This window comes from Panthera tigris, chromosome B4 (assembly GCF_018350195.1).
Source record: "Panthera tigris isolate Pti1 chromosome B4, P.tigris_Pti1_mat1.1, whole genome shotgun sequence".
Taxonomy (NCBI): Eukaryota; Metazoa; Chordata; class Mammalia; order Carnivora; family Felidae; genus Panthera; species Panthera tigris.
Window position 1 is genome coordinate 74,988,276 of NC_056666.1, and position 18,868 is coordinate 75,007,143.

At 54.4% G+C, this 18,868-nt stretch overlaps 1 protein-coding gene across 1 annotated transcript; it reads right to left on the reverse strand.

Annotated features, from left to right (window-relative positions):
• Positions 1-203: 203 nt before the first annotated feature.
• ADCY6 (adenylate cyclase 6) lies at positions 204-16,370 on the reverse strand. The gene is made up of 22 exons (XM_042992192.1): positions 16,027-16,370; positions 15,056-15,911; positions 11,313-11,462; positions 10,808-10,929; positions 10,602-10,713; positions 10,321-10,448; positions 9,680-9,832; positions 9,456-9,597; positions 9,210-9,338; positions 8,914-8,939; positions 8,534-8,681; positions 8,195-8,292; positions 7,930-8,017; positions 7,637-7,753; positions 7,197-7,355; positions 6,713-6,891; positions 5,797-5,832; positions 5,584-5,713; positions 5,013-5,276; positions 4,005-4,209; positions 3,055-3,179; positions 204-2,854 (listed from the first exon to the last, which is right to left on the reverse strand). Exons 1-22 carry the CDS (start codon positions 16,332-16,334, stop codon positions 2,729-2,731), a joined length of 3,801 nt encoding a protein of 1,266 aa, XP_042848126.1. The 5' UTR covers positions 16,335-16,370; the 3' UTR covers positions 204-2,728.
• Positions 16,371-18,868: the final 2,498 nt, after the last annotated feature.

The following is an 18,868-nucleotide window of genomic DNA, read 5'->3' on the forward strand; positions in this document are numbered from 1 at the left end:
GGCAGTGAGGGGGAGGGAAATTATTCCAATGCCCAAATTCCTATGAGATCAGATGTGTGGGAGCCAGAACTTGGTGTTTGGTTTGGGAGGGGCCAAGGTACAGGAAAGACTACTGAGGGTGTCCTTGACCTCAGGAACGGCAGGTGTCCGAGTAACAAGTCTGGGAAGACACACAATGGTCTTCATGATGCTGAAGGGCCTAGAGTAGTCATGCTCTCTGAAGACACTGCAGCTTCAGCTTGGCAGGGAAAAAACCAGAGGAAACCCTCTAGCCACAGAGGAAAGGCTGCCTCCTATACCTGGCTCTGCCACTTCTGACCCAACCCAGGGCCCAGAACATCTTCAGAGAGCTGGGAATTTTACAAAGAGTTTGATTTTATTGATATTTAAATATATTAAATATTTCACTGAAATACATGGTATACCACCCTCCCCCACCCCCACAGTGGTTACATTATAAAACCAAAGTCCATGGACCTCCCATCCACTGACTCCACCACCAACTGGTGAGAAAGGGGGCAATGGTAGCCCAGGAAAAGGGCATGGCTGGCACTGTGGTATGGGGAGTCAGGGTGTTGGACAGTCCCTCCCACTTGACAAGAAGCAAAGACAAATCACCCAAGACTGAGGTCTTCCCACTCTGGTCTCCTTACACCCCTATCCCCACCCCAGGGCTCCAAGCAGTCCCTTTCCCATCCAGGGATATGTCTGGGGAGAGAGAGTTGATCTTCTCTCTGGACCAACTAGTCTTTTCCCCTCCTCCTGCCATAGCTAATGAAGTGCCTGATGACCCACTTGACTGATGCATCAAGATCCCCCAAGGCAGGCAGTGCAAGCCAGAAACCAGGCCTCTGCAAGGAGCTCGAGTCAGAAAAGGCATGAGGAAGGGCAAGGGTGCCACCCACCCCTTTCATTCCCCAAACTTAGCAACTCTGGAACCCTCTTCTCTGTCTCTCTAATCATCTTTAACACAAAATGATCTTCAAGCAAAATTCAGGCTAATGCCTCTGCTTAAATAGGTACAGACAGACAGAGAAACCAAGGCACCAACTAAGTTAGGTGGCAAGGAGGTTGCAGGGAAAGGAGTAAAAGGAAGGCAGAGATAGGAAGGGAACCTAGAGTCCAACCTCCTGACCCTCCTTCCAGCCCTTGAAGGCTTCATGGAGACTGGGGAGCCAGGAACATGCTAGACTGAGACTGAAGGCTGGGGAAAGCCAAGTTTCAGGTTCCCTTGCCCCATCCCCTAGTACCAGTATCTGGGTCCTCAGAGGGATCCCATGCTACCCCAGTCCCAAAGTATACCACCATCTGGGGAACCCAGGAAAGTCCTGAGGCTCTGCCTGCCAAACCCAGACAGTTCAAGTGCATGAGCACTGAGGCTCAAGCAGGCGCTTGGGTCCCTGCCCCAGGCAGGGAGACAGTCATGCTGCACACACGGCCCCCAAATGGCACTTAGGGATTTGGCACAAAAAGGACTCCTCTCCCCAGGGCCACCTTCCTCTTGCTGCCACACCCCATGCTACTCCTGTACAACCTAGGCGTCTCTCTCCATCCCTTGAAATCAGAAACCCTGCCTTATTCCCCGAAGACAGAGGCCCACAGGAGAGAGGCAACCCAGGGTGGAGAGCCGAGGAGAACCATAAGGACACACACAGACCTGGAAACAGATACACACACAAAAAGGCTGACAGGCACACACATTACACAGACATACAGGCCCTCCCCAGTGCCAAGACTTGGGAGGACAGGTTTGAGATCAGGGTCACCCTCCTCCATGCCCTGACCCTTTTCTATTTGGCAACAGAAGGGGTAGAGATGCTCTGTGCCCCCTTGCCAGCAGACAGCAAGAGAGCATGGGGGCAGAGTGACCTGATCCTGACCCCAATGGGGCCCTCAGATCAAGAGTCTGGTACCACCCCACTCCCTGGCCAGCCTGCTCTCTTGGGCATCTACAGGTGAACTTCCAGCTCCTGACCTTTTGACATCCCCACATACGTGCTTGCTTTCTGGCTGGGTGTTTTCACAGTACCAAAGGAGGCTAGATGCCCCTTTTCCTGGAGCTGTGCAGGAACTAGGGCTAAATCTGAGCTGTCAGAAGTCCCTTTGTTCCCCTTTGGGGACAGATCATGGGACTGGGATTTGGCAAATGGAAACATTCCCCTGAAATATGGACAGAGCAGGGTCCCCAGAGCATCTCCCTTGTCTGCCCTGTGCCTAGGAGGAAGACCCGACTGGGGTGGGGTATCCAAGGCCAGTGCTGGGGATGCAGGCATAGCAGAGGCAAGCATGGAATAGGCACTCCTCATGCCTGCCCCAGTCTTTGTACAAAATATTCCCAGGAAAAAGAGGGAAAGGAAGGGCCCAGCCCTGAGTCTGTTACCCAGACAGACAGGGAAAGGGTAGGCATGGCAAGCTGCCATTTTAATCCCTGCTGCCTCTGCCGCTGCCCTGCCCCTCCCCTGCTCCCAAAAGCTGGAAGAGAGGAGAGGGAACAGCCCTATCCCAATTAGAAAAGTAAAAGTCACTTGCATAATCCTCTTGGTATCCCCCTGTTCACCAGCCTGAGGGCAGACGAGCATGGTCCAAGCACAGCCTGCTGGGAGGTTCCCTTTTGTGGTCAGCAGGGTCTGGAGGCTCGGTGCCCCCTGCCACAGCTCCACCCAGCGAGCACAGAGTCCACTCAAATGCCCACCTTGGTCCTGTCAGCTGAATGTGTAGTTGGGTCCTGCTAACTGGGGGGGCCCCCATTGAGGAAGTAGGTGGTCATCTCCCCCTTGCCCTTCACCTTGACCACCCCTCGACACTCCAGCTGGTAGCCCTTGGCAGCTAGAACCTGGTACAAGTCCGTGGTCACCTGGGGGATGGGAGGGGAACCCACTTAGCCTGGGATCCTTCCTGCTGCATTTGCAGGGGTCCAGGGGTTTCTAGTCATGCTAGCCCCCCATCCCACACACCCCCAACCACAGAACACTGCCACCCTACCCCTGTCCTAGCTGACCTGCAGAAGCCCTCCGGACCCATACCCTTCCCAGCCTCTGCTCACATCCCCCTCACCTGGATTCGGTCAGGGACCCCCGTGCTGTCCATACGGCTAGAGACATTCACTGTGTTCCCCCAGATGTCATACTGTGGTTTCCGAGCCCCAATGACGCCTGCCACGACTGGGCCCATGTTCAGCCCTGCGATGGGGACAGCAGCAAGAAACAGACTAGTGGATGTTCCAGAGTCAGCCCAGGGAGTCATCCCCCCTCCTGGAACCTTTAGAAGGACCCAGAGAAGAAAAGTGGCAAAGGGACAAGTGTCCTGGTTGTAAAGAATGGAAGATCTGGGTATGTCAGCTGAGCAGCTCCCCTGAGTTAAAACAGCTATTGCTATAACAGTAGTTAATCAACTGAGTGCTTGCTCTGTGCCAACCACTCTGGTAAGCTTTATGCATTCCATTATTTCATCCCTTCAACAACCCTAAAAGGTAGGTATCATCCCATTTTATAGATAACCTTGTGAAACGTAGAGGAGTTGGGCAACTTGCTAAACAAGCCAGTAGGTGGAACAACCGGAATTTAAACCAGTTATGAGTCCAGAACCCAGTCTGTTAACCATTACTCCCGCCCATCAGCTCCTAGGACATCTGAGAGGAAGTACCTCTTATTGGACTGGCCATAGGTGAGGGTACAGGTACTAGAGCTTAAATAAACCTGGTTCTGAATCCTAGTTCAGCCACCTACTAGTTGTTTGACCTTGGCCAAGTTATTTAATCTGAGAGTCAATCTCTATCTGTAAAAGGGGATAACAATGTGAGGATTACGATGTCTCAGTGCCTAGCACACAGTAGGCCCTCAATCAATGATCTCTGTTCTTAATATGAGACGAGCTAGGAGGTGAGAGAAAAGGACATCCCAAAGGATTCCTGATGGGAAATCTGTGATGCCATCCCCAGCCTGATTCCTTGGCCTCACCCAGAAACAGCCCTGGGAAAAAGCTGCCAGGCAAGCGGGCCATCTCACCAATCTTCATCTGGAAATTGTTGAAGGAGTGCTCGTTGATGTGCTTCATCTGTTCCATGAGCCGCATGGCATAGTCAGCCAGGGCAGTGATATGGGAGCGGCCCGCTTGATCATAGGTGCTGGCATTCAGCCCTGAGGCAGCCATGTAGGTGCTACCAATCGTCTTGATCTTCTCCAGCTGCCGGAACCGCTCCTCGCTGATGATCTGGACAGCACAGGGAGACCTGGCTGTCAAGGCAGAGAGGCCAAACCCACCCTGCCCAATGCTCACTCATGCCATGCCTTGGCCTCATCCCCCCCTTCCCTGTTTCAACAGCTCCCATCCTTTTAGTGAGTGAGTCCCGTCTTCCAGTTAGTGCAGGACTGAGGGAGGAACTTGGAAAATAGGCCTCCTTTACAAGGCAGCCATCAGAACCTCAGGCCAGGACTCAAGCATACAGCTTTAGGCCAACTTCCAAAGCTCGCTCACAGAATCCAGAACTATAGAAGGGATATTAGCCGTCAATTATTCTAACCCTCACTTTTTGGGAAACTGAGTGCCAGAGGGAAGTGACTTTCCTCCAGAACACTAATGACCCATTCCTGACCTGGATACTCAGGATACTTCCTCACATTTGCTTCCATTTTCTCTGTTGAGGGGCCCATCTTGCTTACTTGGGCTCATGAGGTTCTGTCCAGTTTACTGCCTTCTTATTCAGTAACATCCACCCGGTACCTATCATGTCCTCTCCGCAGGTCGTCATGTCCTTTGCTCCCCAGCAGTGATGACCCTGCCCCACTGGGGCTGACCTCGCTGCCTCGGACACCAATGGTCCTTGTCCTTGTTTCTGCCGTACCTACCCTTACTCCTACCCTAACATCTCTGGGTCCCATCAAACCTCCCTTCCTCCTCCCAATCCAGCCACGCCTCCTCCAATGCTGGCCCTCCTATCCAAAGTTCTCTCCACTGCCCTGGTCCGGCTAGTCTCCCTTAGGCGCTCTGCCAGCACCAACCAACCAGATAAGTACCTCATCAAAGTCAGCGATGATTTCGTTGAGCAGCCGCAGGCACTCGACGCCCTCATTGTTTGCCTCCAGCTCCACATAGAACTCAGAAAAGTTGGCAATGGAGGCAAACATGACGGCCACACACTCACACGACTGATAGTAGAGCTCATCGTTCCGGCGCTCCCGGGCCAGGAAGTGGGCAGCCACGTCCTTGGGCAGAATGTTATGGAGCAGCCTTCGGTTGTATGCCTGCAGCTCCTCCATCTCCTCCTTCTCCCCTGTTGCCTGTGGACACCACACCCATCACCCACTGCCCAACATTCACAAGAGATAGGTGCAGTGGCCAGTGCCTGGAGACGGGCATCAGAAGGAATCACGGGGAAGAAGAAAGGCATGGACAGATGAGGCCTGAAGAACAGGCAAAGGGGTGATAGGGGCAGGGACAGAATGAGGCAGGGATAGGGGATGGGCACACAGAAGGCTTGGGGCCAGGGTGGGCCTGAGCCTTGGCCAGCTAACAAGATGCATTTCTGGCTTGACCCAGATTCTGTCCCCAGGATCCTCCCCCTGCCCCAGAGGCCCACTCAGTCACCTGCAGTTTCCAGAGAAAGTCCAGACGAGCAGTTGATTCCACCTGCTGGGCATGCAGATACAGCGCCAGAGCAAACACCAGCAGAATCACGGGGGTCATGTATTTGAGTGCCACCCTCCCTGCAGCTGGGCTGAGGGTAAGCAGAGTCAAGCTCAGTGTCTGCAAGAGACATGTGGCAGTCCTGCCCTTCCCTGCCCCAGAGCCCTCACTTACCAGTCCAGCCCGTCGAAAGTCTCATTGGAAGAAGCCCTGGCAGGAAGATACAAGAGACAAAGTCATCAGTTCTTGGGTTGCTGGGTGGGGGCAGGGAAGGGGAGACAGAAACTGCATTTACTGAGCACATAGCACAAAATAAGGCACAGGGCTTGTGCTTATATTAACTCATTAAGAGCAGAGGTTATGAGAAGGTTCCACTCCTAGCTCCTCCACTTACCAGTTCTGTGACCTGGAACAAGATGTTTAACTCTAGGCCTGTTTCCTCATCAGTAAAAGAGGGACAAGATCTAGATAGTGCACACAAAAGGCCTAGCGTGGCACCTGGCTTGGAGTAGGGCTTCAACAAATATCACTATAATCTCTACAGCCATCTACAATCTAGGTGCCACTGCTATTTTACAGATGAGGAAACTGAAGCTCAGAGAAGTTAACTTACCTGTCTAAGGTCACATAGCTAACAAGAGGCAGAGTGGGGTTCAAACCCAGTGGACTCCAGAGGCTTTTCCTACTACACAGAGCTATGGGATGGGGTTTGCAGAGGAAAAGCCAGTGTGGTGTCCCAGGCAAAGCCCTTAATCAGGAGTCGAAAGTTTTTGTTCCTAGCCAGGGCTCTGCCACCAAGCAGCTGTGTGGCCTAAGAGAATGGGTATGAAAGTACCATGCAAATGAGAGAAGGAATTCTTTAAATGTCTAGCCTAAAGACACAGGGACTTCCCAAGACTGGGGTTTCCTTGGGGTGACGGTCAGGGGTCATATGCTGGGAGCTCCTCTACTGCCTCTTTTCCCCCTAAAGGTGAAGAGTGTGAGTAGTGACATTGCGAGGGCACAAGAGGCCTGGGGACCAGAAAAATCACAGTGACCCAGAAGGGTCAGGAAGCTCGCAGGGGATTAAAGGGATTGAGGATAAACTCACAAGCCATGGACACCAAGCAGCAGGTCATAGTTGTCAAAGATGGTGGCTGGGGGGCCCAGCAGAAGCAGCACCAAATAGATGAGCCCGAGGACAAAGATCATTGCCAACTTCCCGATGCTACTGATGTGTAGGAAGACAGAGCTGGCCAAGAGACTCAGCAGCATGTTCCCAACGAAGTACTGGGGAGCAATGGCAGAGGTGGTGTTGGACGAAGACAGAAGTCATGCCCTCCCCCACCCATTCAGGAAGAGCACCGCACTTCCCTGCCTGACCTAAGCTCCCCTCCACAACCTCAAACCCAAACGTCCTTCACCTTCCACAGCCAGCCCCACACCACTCCAGGACCCCTAGATGTTCCTCCAGTAGGAACTCTGGTGAGATCCTGGGTCCCCATTGCCCATCAGCAGGTCTGGCACAGAGGAGTCAATAACTAGTACTGATTAGGAACCCCCCACCCCATCCCGCCTGAACATGGCTTGGACACCTCAGGGAAGCTGCAAGTGGGTGCGGTGCCCTCACACAGGGGAGCATCCAGGCCCAGAGAGTAATTGAGCTGCTGCAGGTGGCAGGCAGTGATGTCAGCAGGTGTTACATTCAGCATCCGGGCTGCACAAGTCCGTATGGGGGTGTGGTTACAGGTGAACTGCAAAAGTTGAGGGAGGCATATCAGGGTACGCATGGAGGAGAGGGGCTCAAGGGCCATGCCTCAGTACCTTATACCCTGAAGGTCAAAGTTCTCACTAAAGGATGACAGGAGATGGGGAGAGCAAGGAGAATGGGGGACTAGGGTTAACCCCACCCCCTCCTTTGGGATAACAACCTCTTGGAGGGCAGGAAATGGGTCTTATTCCTTTCTGTAGCCCCAAAGCCCAGAGCAGTGCTTGGCATAGAGGAGGGGTAGAAGAATCCCCACTTGACCTTTACCATGTTGGCGATGGCAGAGGTGAACACAAGCAAGACTGAAAAGATGCCAACCGCAGTGCTGTGTGCCCGAGAACGGACAATGCTGCGGGAAAGGCGTTGCAGGGCCTTGGGGAAGAGCTGCAGACAGGCAAGAGACCGAGAGTTAGAGACTGTGTCAGCCAAGGGGTAAGGCCAACCAGGGATGGGGCCCAGTAAGGGAGGCCTGGCCTTCTCTTCCCTCTCCCTGCATGATTCCTCACCGCCCCGGCCCAGCTTGCCCTCCCCAACCAGCCCTGGAAGAACCCCCAACATACAGAGCCACAGGAGTACACGGCACAGGTCAGCACAGTGATCAGCAACAGCAGGAAGATACTGGCATAGATCCCAAGCAGCAGAGTTGAACTAGGGCAGAAGAGGGCCAGGGAAAATGTTACTCTGGAAGTTCTGGGTATCCTTGTCCCACTCCCCAGATTGGCAGGGTACAGGCTCCCAGGACTGTGAGCTTGCATGGGTGTTTAAGAAGGTTCTGGGAAGTGGTGGAGGGAAGAGAAACAGAGCAAGGAAGGGCGGGGCTCTCACTGTGGGAAGACGAGGAGTTGGATAAAGCAGATGAAGCAGAAGACCAACAGCGCACAGGCTACGTAGGCTCCGAAGCGGGGGTCCACCTTCCGTGAGTACTGAGGGAGAAGAGGCTGAGCTGGGGGCTGGGCTCTGCCCTGGGGGAGGCAGGCCACTGCCAGGGGCCTCAAGTAGGGGGAAGCAGTGGCTCAATTAATAGGAATCCCCACTGTGCCCTGTGGTCACCCCCCAATCCTCAAAAAACCTGCTGATCCCTCAGTTGTGCTCAGCCTCCCCCCCTGAACCTCCCCTCCTACCCCGGCCCTCATCCCCCTTTGCCCTTAGCCTTTGGGGGCAAACCTTCTTTTCAAGATCCTCTCTCTGGAAGGTGAGCAGGAAGCGGCGCACATGGTCCTTCCGTAGTTGATCGATGCTGCGGGCATCGATGGCACGGCCCAGGAACTCATCTACCTCATCCTCAGGGTTCAGGGCATCTTGGGCACCCCGGCTGAGGGCAGGGGACATGGCTTCACCAGGGGCATGAGCATTACCACGTGAGAGGCAATGAGAAAGGAAGGGCATGGGCAGCACCCAAAGAATGGAGTAGCTGTGTGGCACCTACTCCCACAGGACACACCTACAGTCCAGGAAAGAGGGGGATCTCGGCTCCCCCACAGCCCTGTCCCAGGGTGTAAGTGCCTTCTCCCTCCCCTTCCTCCCTCCTCAATAACCTGACTTACTTGTCTTTGCTGGAATCATCAATGCCCTGGAGAAAGGGACAAAGTGTGCAATGGGGTGAAGGGCAGACCATCTTCGCCTCCACAATCCCTTCCCCATTCCCAACACTGTGCTGAGTGTTCCCCCCATGTACTTTGGAGCGGCTTAGGACCCCGTTATGAAGTCACCCCTCCTGCCCCCAGTACCAGAAGTCATACACGGAGATGTATGAGCCAGAACAAGGAAGGCCAAAGAGGGAAGAGGGGCACAGCGTGTTAGGAAGGTGAGGCCTCAGGTCCTAGTGCTGTGGACCCCTCACCATCTGGCGGAAAGCCTTGGAGTCCTTGGTCCGGGAAAAGGCGCGCTCAGGCACCCAGCGTGGCATCAGTCCTTCCATGGAGTTGGCCCGTGTACGCTGCAGCTTGGCCAGCATGGCCTTCTCCTCTTTCTGTGCAGGAAGCACGGGCACAGGATCAAAAGAGGGTCCCAGACAAGATGTCTGTTTGCTCCCTGCATTTGCCCTTCTCCCTGCCTGCCCCCACCCCCACCCCCACCCTAGACTGACCCGTTTCTGGCTGGCTCCCAGGATGAGGAAGGTCTCAATATGCTGCTCCTTGAGGTATGCATTACGCTCACCACCACGGCCTGGCTCCACCTCATAATCCCCATTCAGGTACTGCAGTGTGGCCCGAGTGATATGGATGCGGCTGTGAGGGAACAGGAGGGTGAGACCTGGGCTAGCCCACCTCACTCCCATCCCTGGCCACCCGGACCCGACACTCACCCGGCCCGGCCCCCGCCTCCATGTGGTTGGCCAGAGTCACGTCATTGGACCACACATCGAATTGCCATTTCCGCAGACCAAGGACGCCACAGTGCACACGCCCGCTGTGGATGCCCACGCGCATGTTCACGTTCACACCTGTCACCTCACGCACCAGCCTGGGAGGAGGCGGCTCCGGCTCAGCTTCTGGCACAGACATCCCCACCCCCAGCCCAGAACTCAGGCCCTTCACTCCCCTCAGAGCCAAGCAGGCAGGGACAGACCCAGATGCCAGACATGAGAACACAGCCTTGGCTGGACATGGGCAAAAGGCTGCGTGGGTCTCAAGGACAAAGGTTTGAGAACTGTGTTCACCAGCATCCTGTGGAATTGAGCTACAAAGGGAGGAGTCACTGCTCTCCCCTTAGGCTTGCTCAGCTAGCATTCTCACCAGCCCAAATCCCCTCACCATGGCTCCCCTACCCTGCCTGGCTGGCTGGAGTCTAAAGTGCACAAGCTGAAGAAAGATCCATTCCCCTCCCAGGCGATGGATCTCCAAGACAGAGAAACAGCCAAAACTGAGAAAAAAACCCCAAGGACACATCAAAGGGTAAGAGCTGGTGGGGGCACCCTCAGTTCCAGGGAGCCTGGGAGGGACACTGCTTACGAGATGGCCTCGATCATGTCCACCCCCATCTCCACACAGCAGTGGGCATGGTCTGCTCGGGCTTCCGGCAGCCCCGACACACAGTAGTAACAGTCCCCTAAGATCTTGATCCTCAGGCAATGATTTTCCTAAAGGGGAGAGAGTTAGAGACAGTCACTCCCACTCTCTTGCCCACCCAGCACCCTCACTGAGTCACCATCTAGCCCACTGCCCCAGGCCGCTCCAATGAGGCTATGTTCTCACCACATGCAGCCCTGCCCCCCCAGCCCCAGCACCCTCACCGCAGCCAGTTTGTCAAACCGGGCAAAGAGCTCATTCAGGGTCATGACCAGCTCCTGCGCAGTGCACTGGGATGCCAGGCTGGTGAAGCCTTCAATGTCTGCAAACAGGATGCTGTGGACAATGGGAGAAGATGGAAGGGCCACGTGGCCCTCAAAGACTCCCAGGTCCCCCATCCCTCCTGGGATCCTCCCACCCCCAACCCTACCTGACATTGTCATGCTTCTGGATGTAGATCTTGTGGAACATCATGTCTTCTTTCTTTGTGTTGATATCTTCTTTCATCTCCATGGCAACGTGCTGGGGCAATACTGATAGCAGCAGCCGTTCCTAGACCAGTAGTTTCAACAGGGCACCACTATCTTCTTAGCCTCACACTGTAATTCCTCCTGCTGCCTCCACAACCCCAGAGGCCTCCCAGACCCCCCTGGAGACCTGAGTTTCCCTTCTGGACCTCCCCTATTACAGTCTACAGCAGATATACCTCCCAGCCCTCTCTGACCACCCCCACGCAACCCCTCACTCATGCTCCCATCTACGCCCTCCCACCTTCAGACAGGACAGGAACCCCAGTGTCACAGGGCCTATGCTGTGCATAATCAGGGGGAACCATTCAGACTTATTCCATGGAGTGGTACAAGGCAGCAGATCCAGCATACAGGTTATCTGGGGGTGAGGTGGGGGAAGGCCTTGGACAGGGAGAACAGCCCCACCTGCTGCCGATTCTCATGCTGCAGGTGCAGCCGGGCCTGGATGTAACCACGGGTCTCCTGAAAGGCCTGGCGCTGAGACACCTCAGCTGGATAGTGTGTGCAGATGCCAATGACGTTGGTGCAGAGGAACAGCAGCATGTTGGCACCAAGCTGCAAGAGGGTGGCAGAGGCAGAATGGTGACCACCCCCCACCTACGCACAGGTGCAACTTGCTATCCTCTCTGTGGATGCATTGCTTCGGGAAGGAAGCCCGGATCCTGTGCCCTGTCTGTCCCCAAGCTCTCCCCACCCCTGTAATACACTTCCTTCTTCTCCCACAGGACTCTGGACCCCTGCCTGGATCACTCCACAGCTAGAAATGAGAGCTTCTCACAACTCCTGGGAGCAGAAGCACCAACCAGGGCAAGGTGGGTCATGAGGCCGGGGCCTGGAACACTATGACTTCCTGCCCCACAATCAGCCCAAACAAAAGACAAATGCTGCTCCTTCTGCATGTGGTTCTCCTCACACGACAACACCCAGGAGACTCGAGCTCTATATCCTCCTGTGAATGCCCAGGACAAGTCATCTCATCTCTCTGGGCCTCTGTTTGCTCATCTAGAACCTGGAGCGGGACAATAAGAAGATTTCTAAGGTTCCTCCCTGCTCCGACATAACTTGATAGAATAATAATTATTATTATAATCACTGAAACTAATTTGTTGGCTGTCTTCAATATGGCTGGCTTCTATAGCTGCCTCCTATACAGTAACTAATGGATTTCCTACAACTCTATGAAGTAAAACTATCTCATTTTAAAGGTGAGGTACTCAAGCACAGAGAAACTAAGTAATTTGCCCAAGATCACACAGCTAATAGTGGCTGGTGTGGGACGTGAATCCAGGACAGTCAGACTCCAAAGCCTCTGTCCAAACCCTACTGCTGGTACATTCCAGATTTCCAAGATTCCTACTCACTCCACTCACCCAAGCTCTTGAGGTCCAGCCCCATAGCCCAGGCTTGAGAGTCATCAATTCAACTATCATGAAAAACTCTTCCTAACTAGGAAGTGTTGCCACCATGCCCAGCACCCCCAATACTTGGCACAGCCAGCCCCCATGCCCTAGGACCCTGATCTCAGGATGATCACCTCTCAATTAGCATCAGTAGCACTGACTGGAGAGCATGTCTAAGAAAAGCTGGCCTCAGTGTTTCTGGAAATTCAGGGGTTAGCCTGGCACTTGTGGCTCCACCCAAGTTGGCTGGGGCAGGGCTCTGGTTTGGGGAGAAGGGAGGGAAAGAGCACCAACTGGAAGAAAGGAATTCTGGGCTCTGCCCAGAACCAGAACCAGTCTTGCAAACTTGGGAAGGTCAGTTCATCTCTGGGACCTCAGCTTCAATTTTCTTAGGTAAAATGGAGGGGGAGATTCAGCAAACCCCCAGCTATTTCTAGCTCTGACCCTCTAGGACTGGCCTCCCAGCTTTCCTTCCCGGTCCAGCTCACAAGGGCCCCCCTCCCAGCAGCAGGGGTGAAGAGGGGGGCACATTATCTCCCTCAGGAGTTTCTAAGAATAGCCCCCAGTCGGGGAGAAGGGAAGGGGGGGTAAACCAGGCAACTTCCCTTCCTGGCCCCAGGAGCCCAAGAGGAAAAAGTGAGTCATGGTGGAGGGAAGGGGAAGGGGGACGAGAGACTGAAATAGATCTGTACACAGACCCCTATCCCACTGTGAGAAAAAATGGATGCCAGGGCACTAGAGGAGATTCCAGGCTGCGCCAGGGTCACTGGGTGAAACTGCTCAATGTGTCTGAATGAGTGGGTCAGAGGAGAACGAAGCCTCCTTCCCATGAGCAGGGCTGGATCTGGAAAGGGGCTGCCCAAGGAGCCTAGAAAGGAGGCCACAGACCCACACCATCCAGACACCCATAGGCCAACTGAACACAGGGAATCCTTCTTAGTTCAGAGAAGGGGTATGGGCAACCCTGGCTCTAAGGACTGGCACAGGGGCAGGGGTGACTTTCTCCCCTCGCCCCAAGAATGTGCATGCTGAGACCTACTGGGTAAGGCTGCAGCTGGGTGCCCCTGGGGAGGCAGGAGGCTGGCAGAGTCCTGGCCTCCATGGGGCTGCACCTCCCCAATCAAGCCTTGGGCCTGGCTCTGGGTACCATGCCAGCTGAAAGCAGGGAAGAGACACCCTCCTACCCCTGGCCAGCCAGAGAGCTGGCTTCCTCCAAGCTCTTCCTTCCCCAGGAGGGTAGTACAACTCCAAAGCCCAGCACAATAGCTACCTGGTGAGAAGTGGGGGGCCCGCAAGGACAGAAAGACCCTGGCCCTTTAAGAGGTCTGGCTGTCTTGTGGGTGCGTGCTCCACAAACAAATGGGCTATAAAGTTACTTTTAAAAAGGTACGTTCTGTTCCGGAGCACAAGCTGGGCGGAGAAGGGCATCATGCCAGAGCACCCAGCTTCTCACCCTGGGAGCCCCAGGCAACTTCCTCTTTGTGGGTGGGGCTAGGGTGGGCTACAGGCCACAAACCCTAGACAAGGCAGAGGCCAATTCCCTCAAAACTTAGGCAAGACAGACACCCTCAATATCAGGGTACCAGCACAGGGATCATGAGGTGTGTTGGTTAGGGGCCGTGTCTAGAGCAGCCCCTGAAGATCAGCTGGGCAAGATGTCCTGGTCTCTGCTCCCTGGTCAAGCGGATGACCTGAGATGGGCAACTCCACATGCTCCTGTCTCTCTGAAAGGGACTTCTGGGAGGGCCCTTCCCTGAGTACCATCCCCTACAGCACTCCCACACCTCCCTGCCCCCAGGTGAGAACCCTGCCCTGTAGGGTTCTACTCCACTCTGGGAGAGGGTGGAGACCTAACAGCAACATCATGAGGTAGATACTATTTTTATCCCACGTTTACAGACTGGGAAGAAGGCTGGGAGAAGTAAGGTTAGTTGTCGTAAGAGCTCACAGAAAAGAACGCAGCCCATTGGACAACCAGGTCTGCCAGGAGCCAAGCCTTGATTTCTCACTCAAATACCATGCTGTCAAGCCCCACCCCACGCACCACTCAGAACCCAGATGCAATAGCTGGCATGGGCAGAGAACCTCGAGGCAGGGCTGCCAGACCCCTGGTGCTCAGTGGGAGGAGGGTAGGAGGAGATCAGACCCTGATGCCCCTCTTCCAACCCCACTCAAACCACTCCCAGCCCAGGAGAAAATGAATCCTACTTATCACCCTCCGCGTCCTTTTAGAGACTGCCTTGGGCCAGGAGAGAAGCAACTCCTCTCTTGCTAACTGCATCCAAACCCCGCTTGCTCCCTCCAGGTCACCACCTGGAGCTGCTTTTCAGGAATGGCACCAAGGCCTGCGTCTCATGTATCGACTTGGGGCCAGAGATGTCGCCAACACTGCTCTCTCAACCCCGCTCCTGCCCTGGGGCTAAACATCACATTCCCACTTCCAGCCCTACGTCAGGTCTATGGGCTACACGATTTCAGGTGCCTCAGGCCAAAGAGCTGTAAACCATGACCCTTGGTGAGAGTACAAGCTGGATCCTGGGGCCCTCCCTCTCCTCAGCAGTGCCCTCTGCTCCAGATCCCAGATGGAGCCGACCCCTGAAACCTCGCCTCCCATCATCTGCCCTTCCTCTTGGACACAACCAGACATCCCTACACCCAGTCCCCACCCACCCTCGAGTACCAGACCCCTTCTCATTCCCGGCCTGGTGCCCCCAAGCACTACCCTGTGCCTGCTTCCTGACTACGCACCTGCTTCCAGAGGAAGGCATCACCATGGTTGAGCTGCCAGGCCAAGATCAGATGCAGGGTGGAGAGGCCCAGGCCACTGAAGACAGCCGCCCGCATGCGGATGGGTAGGAGCGTGTAGGTGATGTAGACAAAAAACACGGGGCACCAGAGGCCCACAGAGGGGCTGCGGGGGTTGGCTGCCAGGGCACCCCCAACCTGCACGGCTGCCAGGATGCCCAGCACCACATAGCTCACCACCCACATGGAGTCCTGGCGGAAGCTGTGCCGGTTACACACCACCATGAGCGCTACGAAGAGGGCGGCGGCACAGGCCAGTAGGGCCACATAGGCAGGCTGAGGGCGGGCAGGTGCGGCATGAAAGGCTAGCAGCACGGCCGTCAGCAGCACCAGCACGGCCATCAGCAGCGTCAGGCTGCTCTGGTTCATCTGAAAGAAGTACCGCTGGTACAGGCGCTCCAACTTGGCCGAGCGGAACTGCTTGGACTGGAACACCTGGGCCAGACGGCGCCAGCAAGACCGCCTACCCCGGGCTGCCACGTCGGGTGCCACCTCGGCTGCCCCGACTGCCGCCATCGTCTCAGTGTCCTCAAAGCCGAGGGCCACCGCCCGCAGCCCCGGCTCCTTGCCTGGGCCACCTCTCCGCATGAAAGTCTCATCCTGCCAGGGGCACCGAGGAGGAGCTGCAGGGGTGGGGCTGGGGGGCTGTGCATCCCGGAGGCAGCTCATATAGCGCGGTGTGCAGAAGCCGCTGGTCCGAGTCCCACGGCGTGGACGCTTCTGCCCATTGCGTTCACCCCAGGCTGTTTTCCGTTCATCCACCTTGGGGACCAGGAGGCCACTAAACCAGGACATGCTGCTGAGAGAAGGGAACGAGTTGGTATTAACACCACCGTCACGGCCTACCGCCACCAGCAGCTACATAAACCAAGTACTTCCACAGCCAAGCTAAACGCTTCCGACACACCACTCACATAAAAGTATGGAGGAGGACGACGGGATCCCCATTCAGCAGGTGAGGAAACCGAGACAGAAGCAGGCGGGTAATTCGCCCTACATCAAGCAGCCACGGAGGTGTGGGCACCAAGATTCTAACCCAGATCTGCCGGACTCCAAAGCAGTACACTTCAACATTCACCTCTTCCCTAAAAAGCACTGATTTCTTGGTGGTTACAAGCTCGAGTGCCTGTGTCAGTAAGCAAAGGAGGTCTGGGAGGAACTGAAAAGTCCACTCCCGAGCACCGGGGCAGGCACCACACCAGCTCATAGCCGGCACGGGCATCCCAGTGGAGCCTGATCTTCTGACTTTCAACAGAAGCTGAAAAAAATGTACATTTTAACATGACATCTCCTGAGTTTTAAATGCTGGCAAGTAACTCACATTTTTCAACACTGCAAGCCAAATAAATCACGTCTATGGAATGAATTCAGCCTGTGAGCTGCCAATCGGTGACCTCTATACAAAAGGGAATCTCTTTCTACATTGTTCCTCATCGTACTCACACCATGCACACTTCACCAAGCCAAATTCAACTTCTCCCTCGGGTCACAGCTTAGATGGAACTTCCTCAGGGAAGATGTCCCAGCTCCCCCACCCACACTAAATTTGGCCCCCTGTTTACCCTCTGTACATTTCCTCCATAGTACTTATCACAATTAAATTGCCCCTTGTTCATGTGTCCCCACCCCTCTCACTATAAACTTTTGTGAGGGTAGGGATTGTCCTGTTTTGCTCAGCACCTTAGCCCCAGCACCGAGTACTGAGCCTGGCTCATGGTAAGGACTCGAGAAATGTATGTTGAAAAGACAGAGAGAAAGCTCAAGGGCACTGGCATAGAGCAGCTACTGTGTAATAATAATAAAGAGTGATAATCCTATGATTCTTCATCTTTCTCACCGCACTCCAGTTCTATTAGCCTCCTTGCTGGTCCCCAACACACCATGCACGGGGCGGCCTGGGACTGCGGTGCCCGCTGCCTGGACTAAGAGCTCCTCCAGGTCACAGCTCAAGTGTTCCCTTATCAGTGAGTCTTTCCCTGACCGTTCTATTAAAATAGCAACCCCCTTTCCTGGAGCTCCCTATCTTTCTTCCCAGCTTCATGCTTTATTTTTCTCCACAGCTCTTATCAGCAACTGCCATTCTATATATTTTCCTTATTTGTTCATTGTCTCTCCTCACTGGAATGTCAGCCTCATGAAGGCAGGGATTTGGGCCCATTTCGCTCCCTGATGTATCTGCAAACACCTAATAGGGCCTAAATAAGTGTTCCTAGAGTGGATGGGTAGATAATATTTTCTCTGTGCTTTAAACTCTTCGAGGTCCCTTTCACATACCTAATTCCATCTGATCTTCACCAAAGCCCTGCGAAACTGCTCCTGTAGCCACCTTGCACACAGATTTGACGGGGGGGGGGGTGGGGGGGGGTGGGGGAAGGAAGGAAGGAAGGAAGGAAGGGAGGGAGGGAGGAAGGGGGAAAGAAAGAAAGAAAGAAAGAAAGAAAGAAAGAAAGAAAGAAAGAAAGAAAGAAAGAAAGAAAGAAAGAAAGAAAGAAAACACGGTGCACAGCAGTTCTATACAGCTGGCCCAAGTTACAGAGATCCTAGGTCACCAAATCAGCCCCAGATCTCAGGTCTCCTGGAGGGTAGTGCCTTCAACTGGGGTGGGGAGGACTCCATGACAATACCCTCAATGTGTCTCCTAGCTGAGAGCAGCTCAAGAGAAAGTGTGGATGAGAGCATTCTCGTCCACAGATGCCTGTGTTTCTAACAGGGCCACACTCCTCCATGCCCACAGGGCACCCTGGGGCTCTTTGTATTTAAACCTTCAGAGCTAGCAGCCTTGACATTTGTCCTCACTGGAGGGGGGGAGGGGGGGGAGTAATGCCCACAGGATCAGCAGCTCAAGGCAGACAAGTGGCACTTCGAGCAGACACCCAGAGGCCCACTAAACAGAAGGCAGACTGGGGACCTCTCTGCATGCTAGAGACCCACACCCCTGGATCACTCTCAGCCAACTTCTCTCAGCATCCCTTCTCCCGTATCCCACAGAGCACCGTGCCCTCCTAACATCACCAACAGCACCCTCTGGAGGGACAGATCAGAAATCCCAGACTTTGGGTCAGGTTGGCATTTGGAAAAAGTCACCAAAGGAAGCCTGGCTCTTCAAAATACTTCATTAGAAGCACGATTTTTGGAGCAAGACCAGGCTTCAAACCTTAGGGTAATTACATGCTGGCTGCACAGCCTTGAACAAGTTACTATCTCCCTGTATCAGTTTCTTCATCTGTAAAATGGGAAAAGTAATAGTCATGAAAAAAATCCAACAGTATCTTTCACATAACACACACCCGATAAATGAGTTCTTCTCCCCCACCCTTTACCACTTTGAACCCAAAACTCTGCCAGCGTCCAAGAAATGGAAAGACAGAAGAGCCACAAGCAAGAACACACATCTCCCCAGCCAGTCAGACACCTGGTTCTATCAGTCCCCACGTCCTTGGCTGTAGTCCCCAGAGCTGCTGGAGACAAAGCCCAGAGTGAGCAGGTTTCCCACCACCCCTACCAGGACATTTTGCTTCAGCCTCCTCCTACTTGCCAGTCCCCTGCCCTGTATTAACCATTCCTCCCCCCCGCTTGAAATGGCCCAGACCTCTGTTCCCAAGGGACCTGTTTCTGGCCATGTTCCCAGCCTCCTGGAAGCACATCCTAGCATCTGGCTCATACCCACAGAGGAAGGGGCAGACACTGTCCAGGAGAACGCATGACCATCCCCAGAACACTCTGACTCCCCAAGAGGTTAGCTTCCGAGTTATGTAA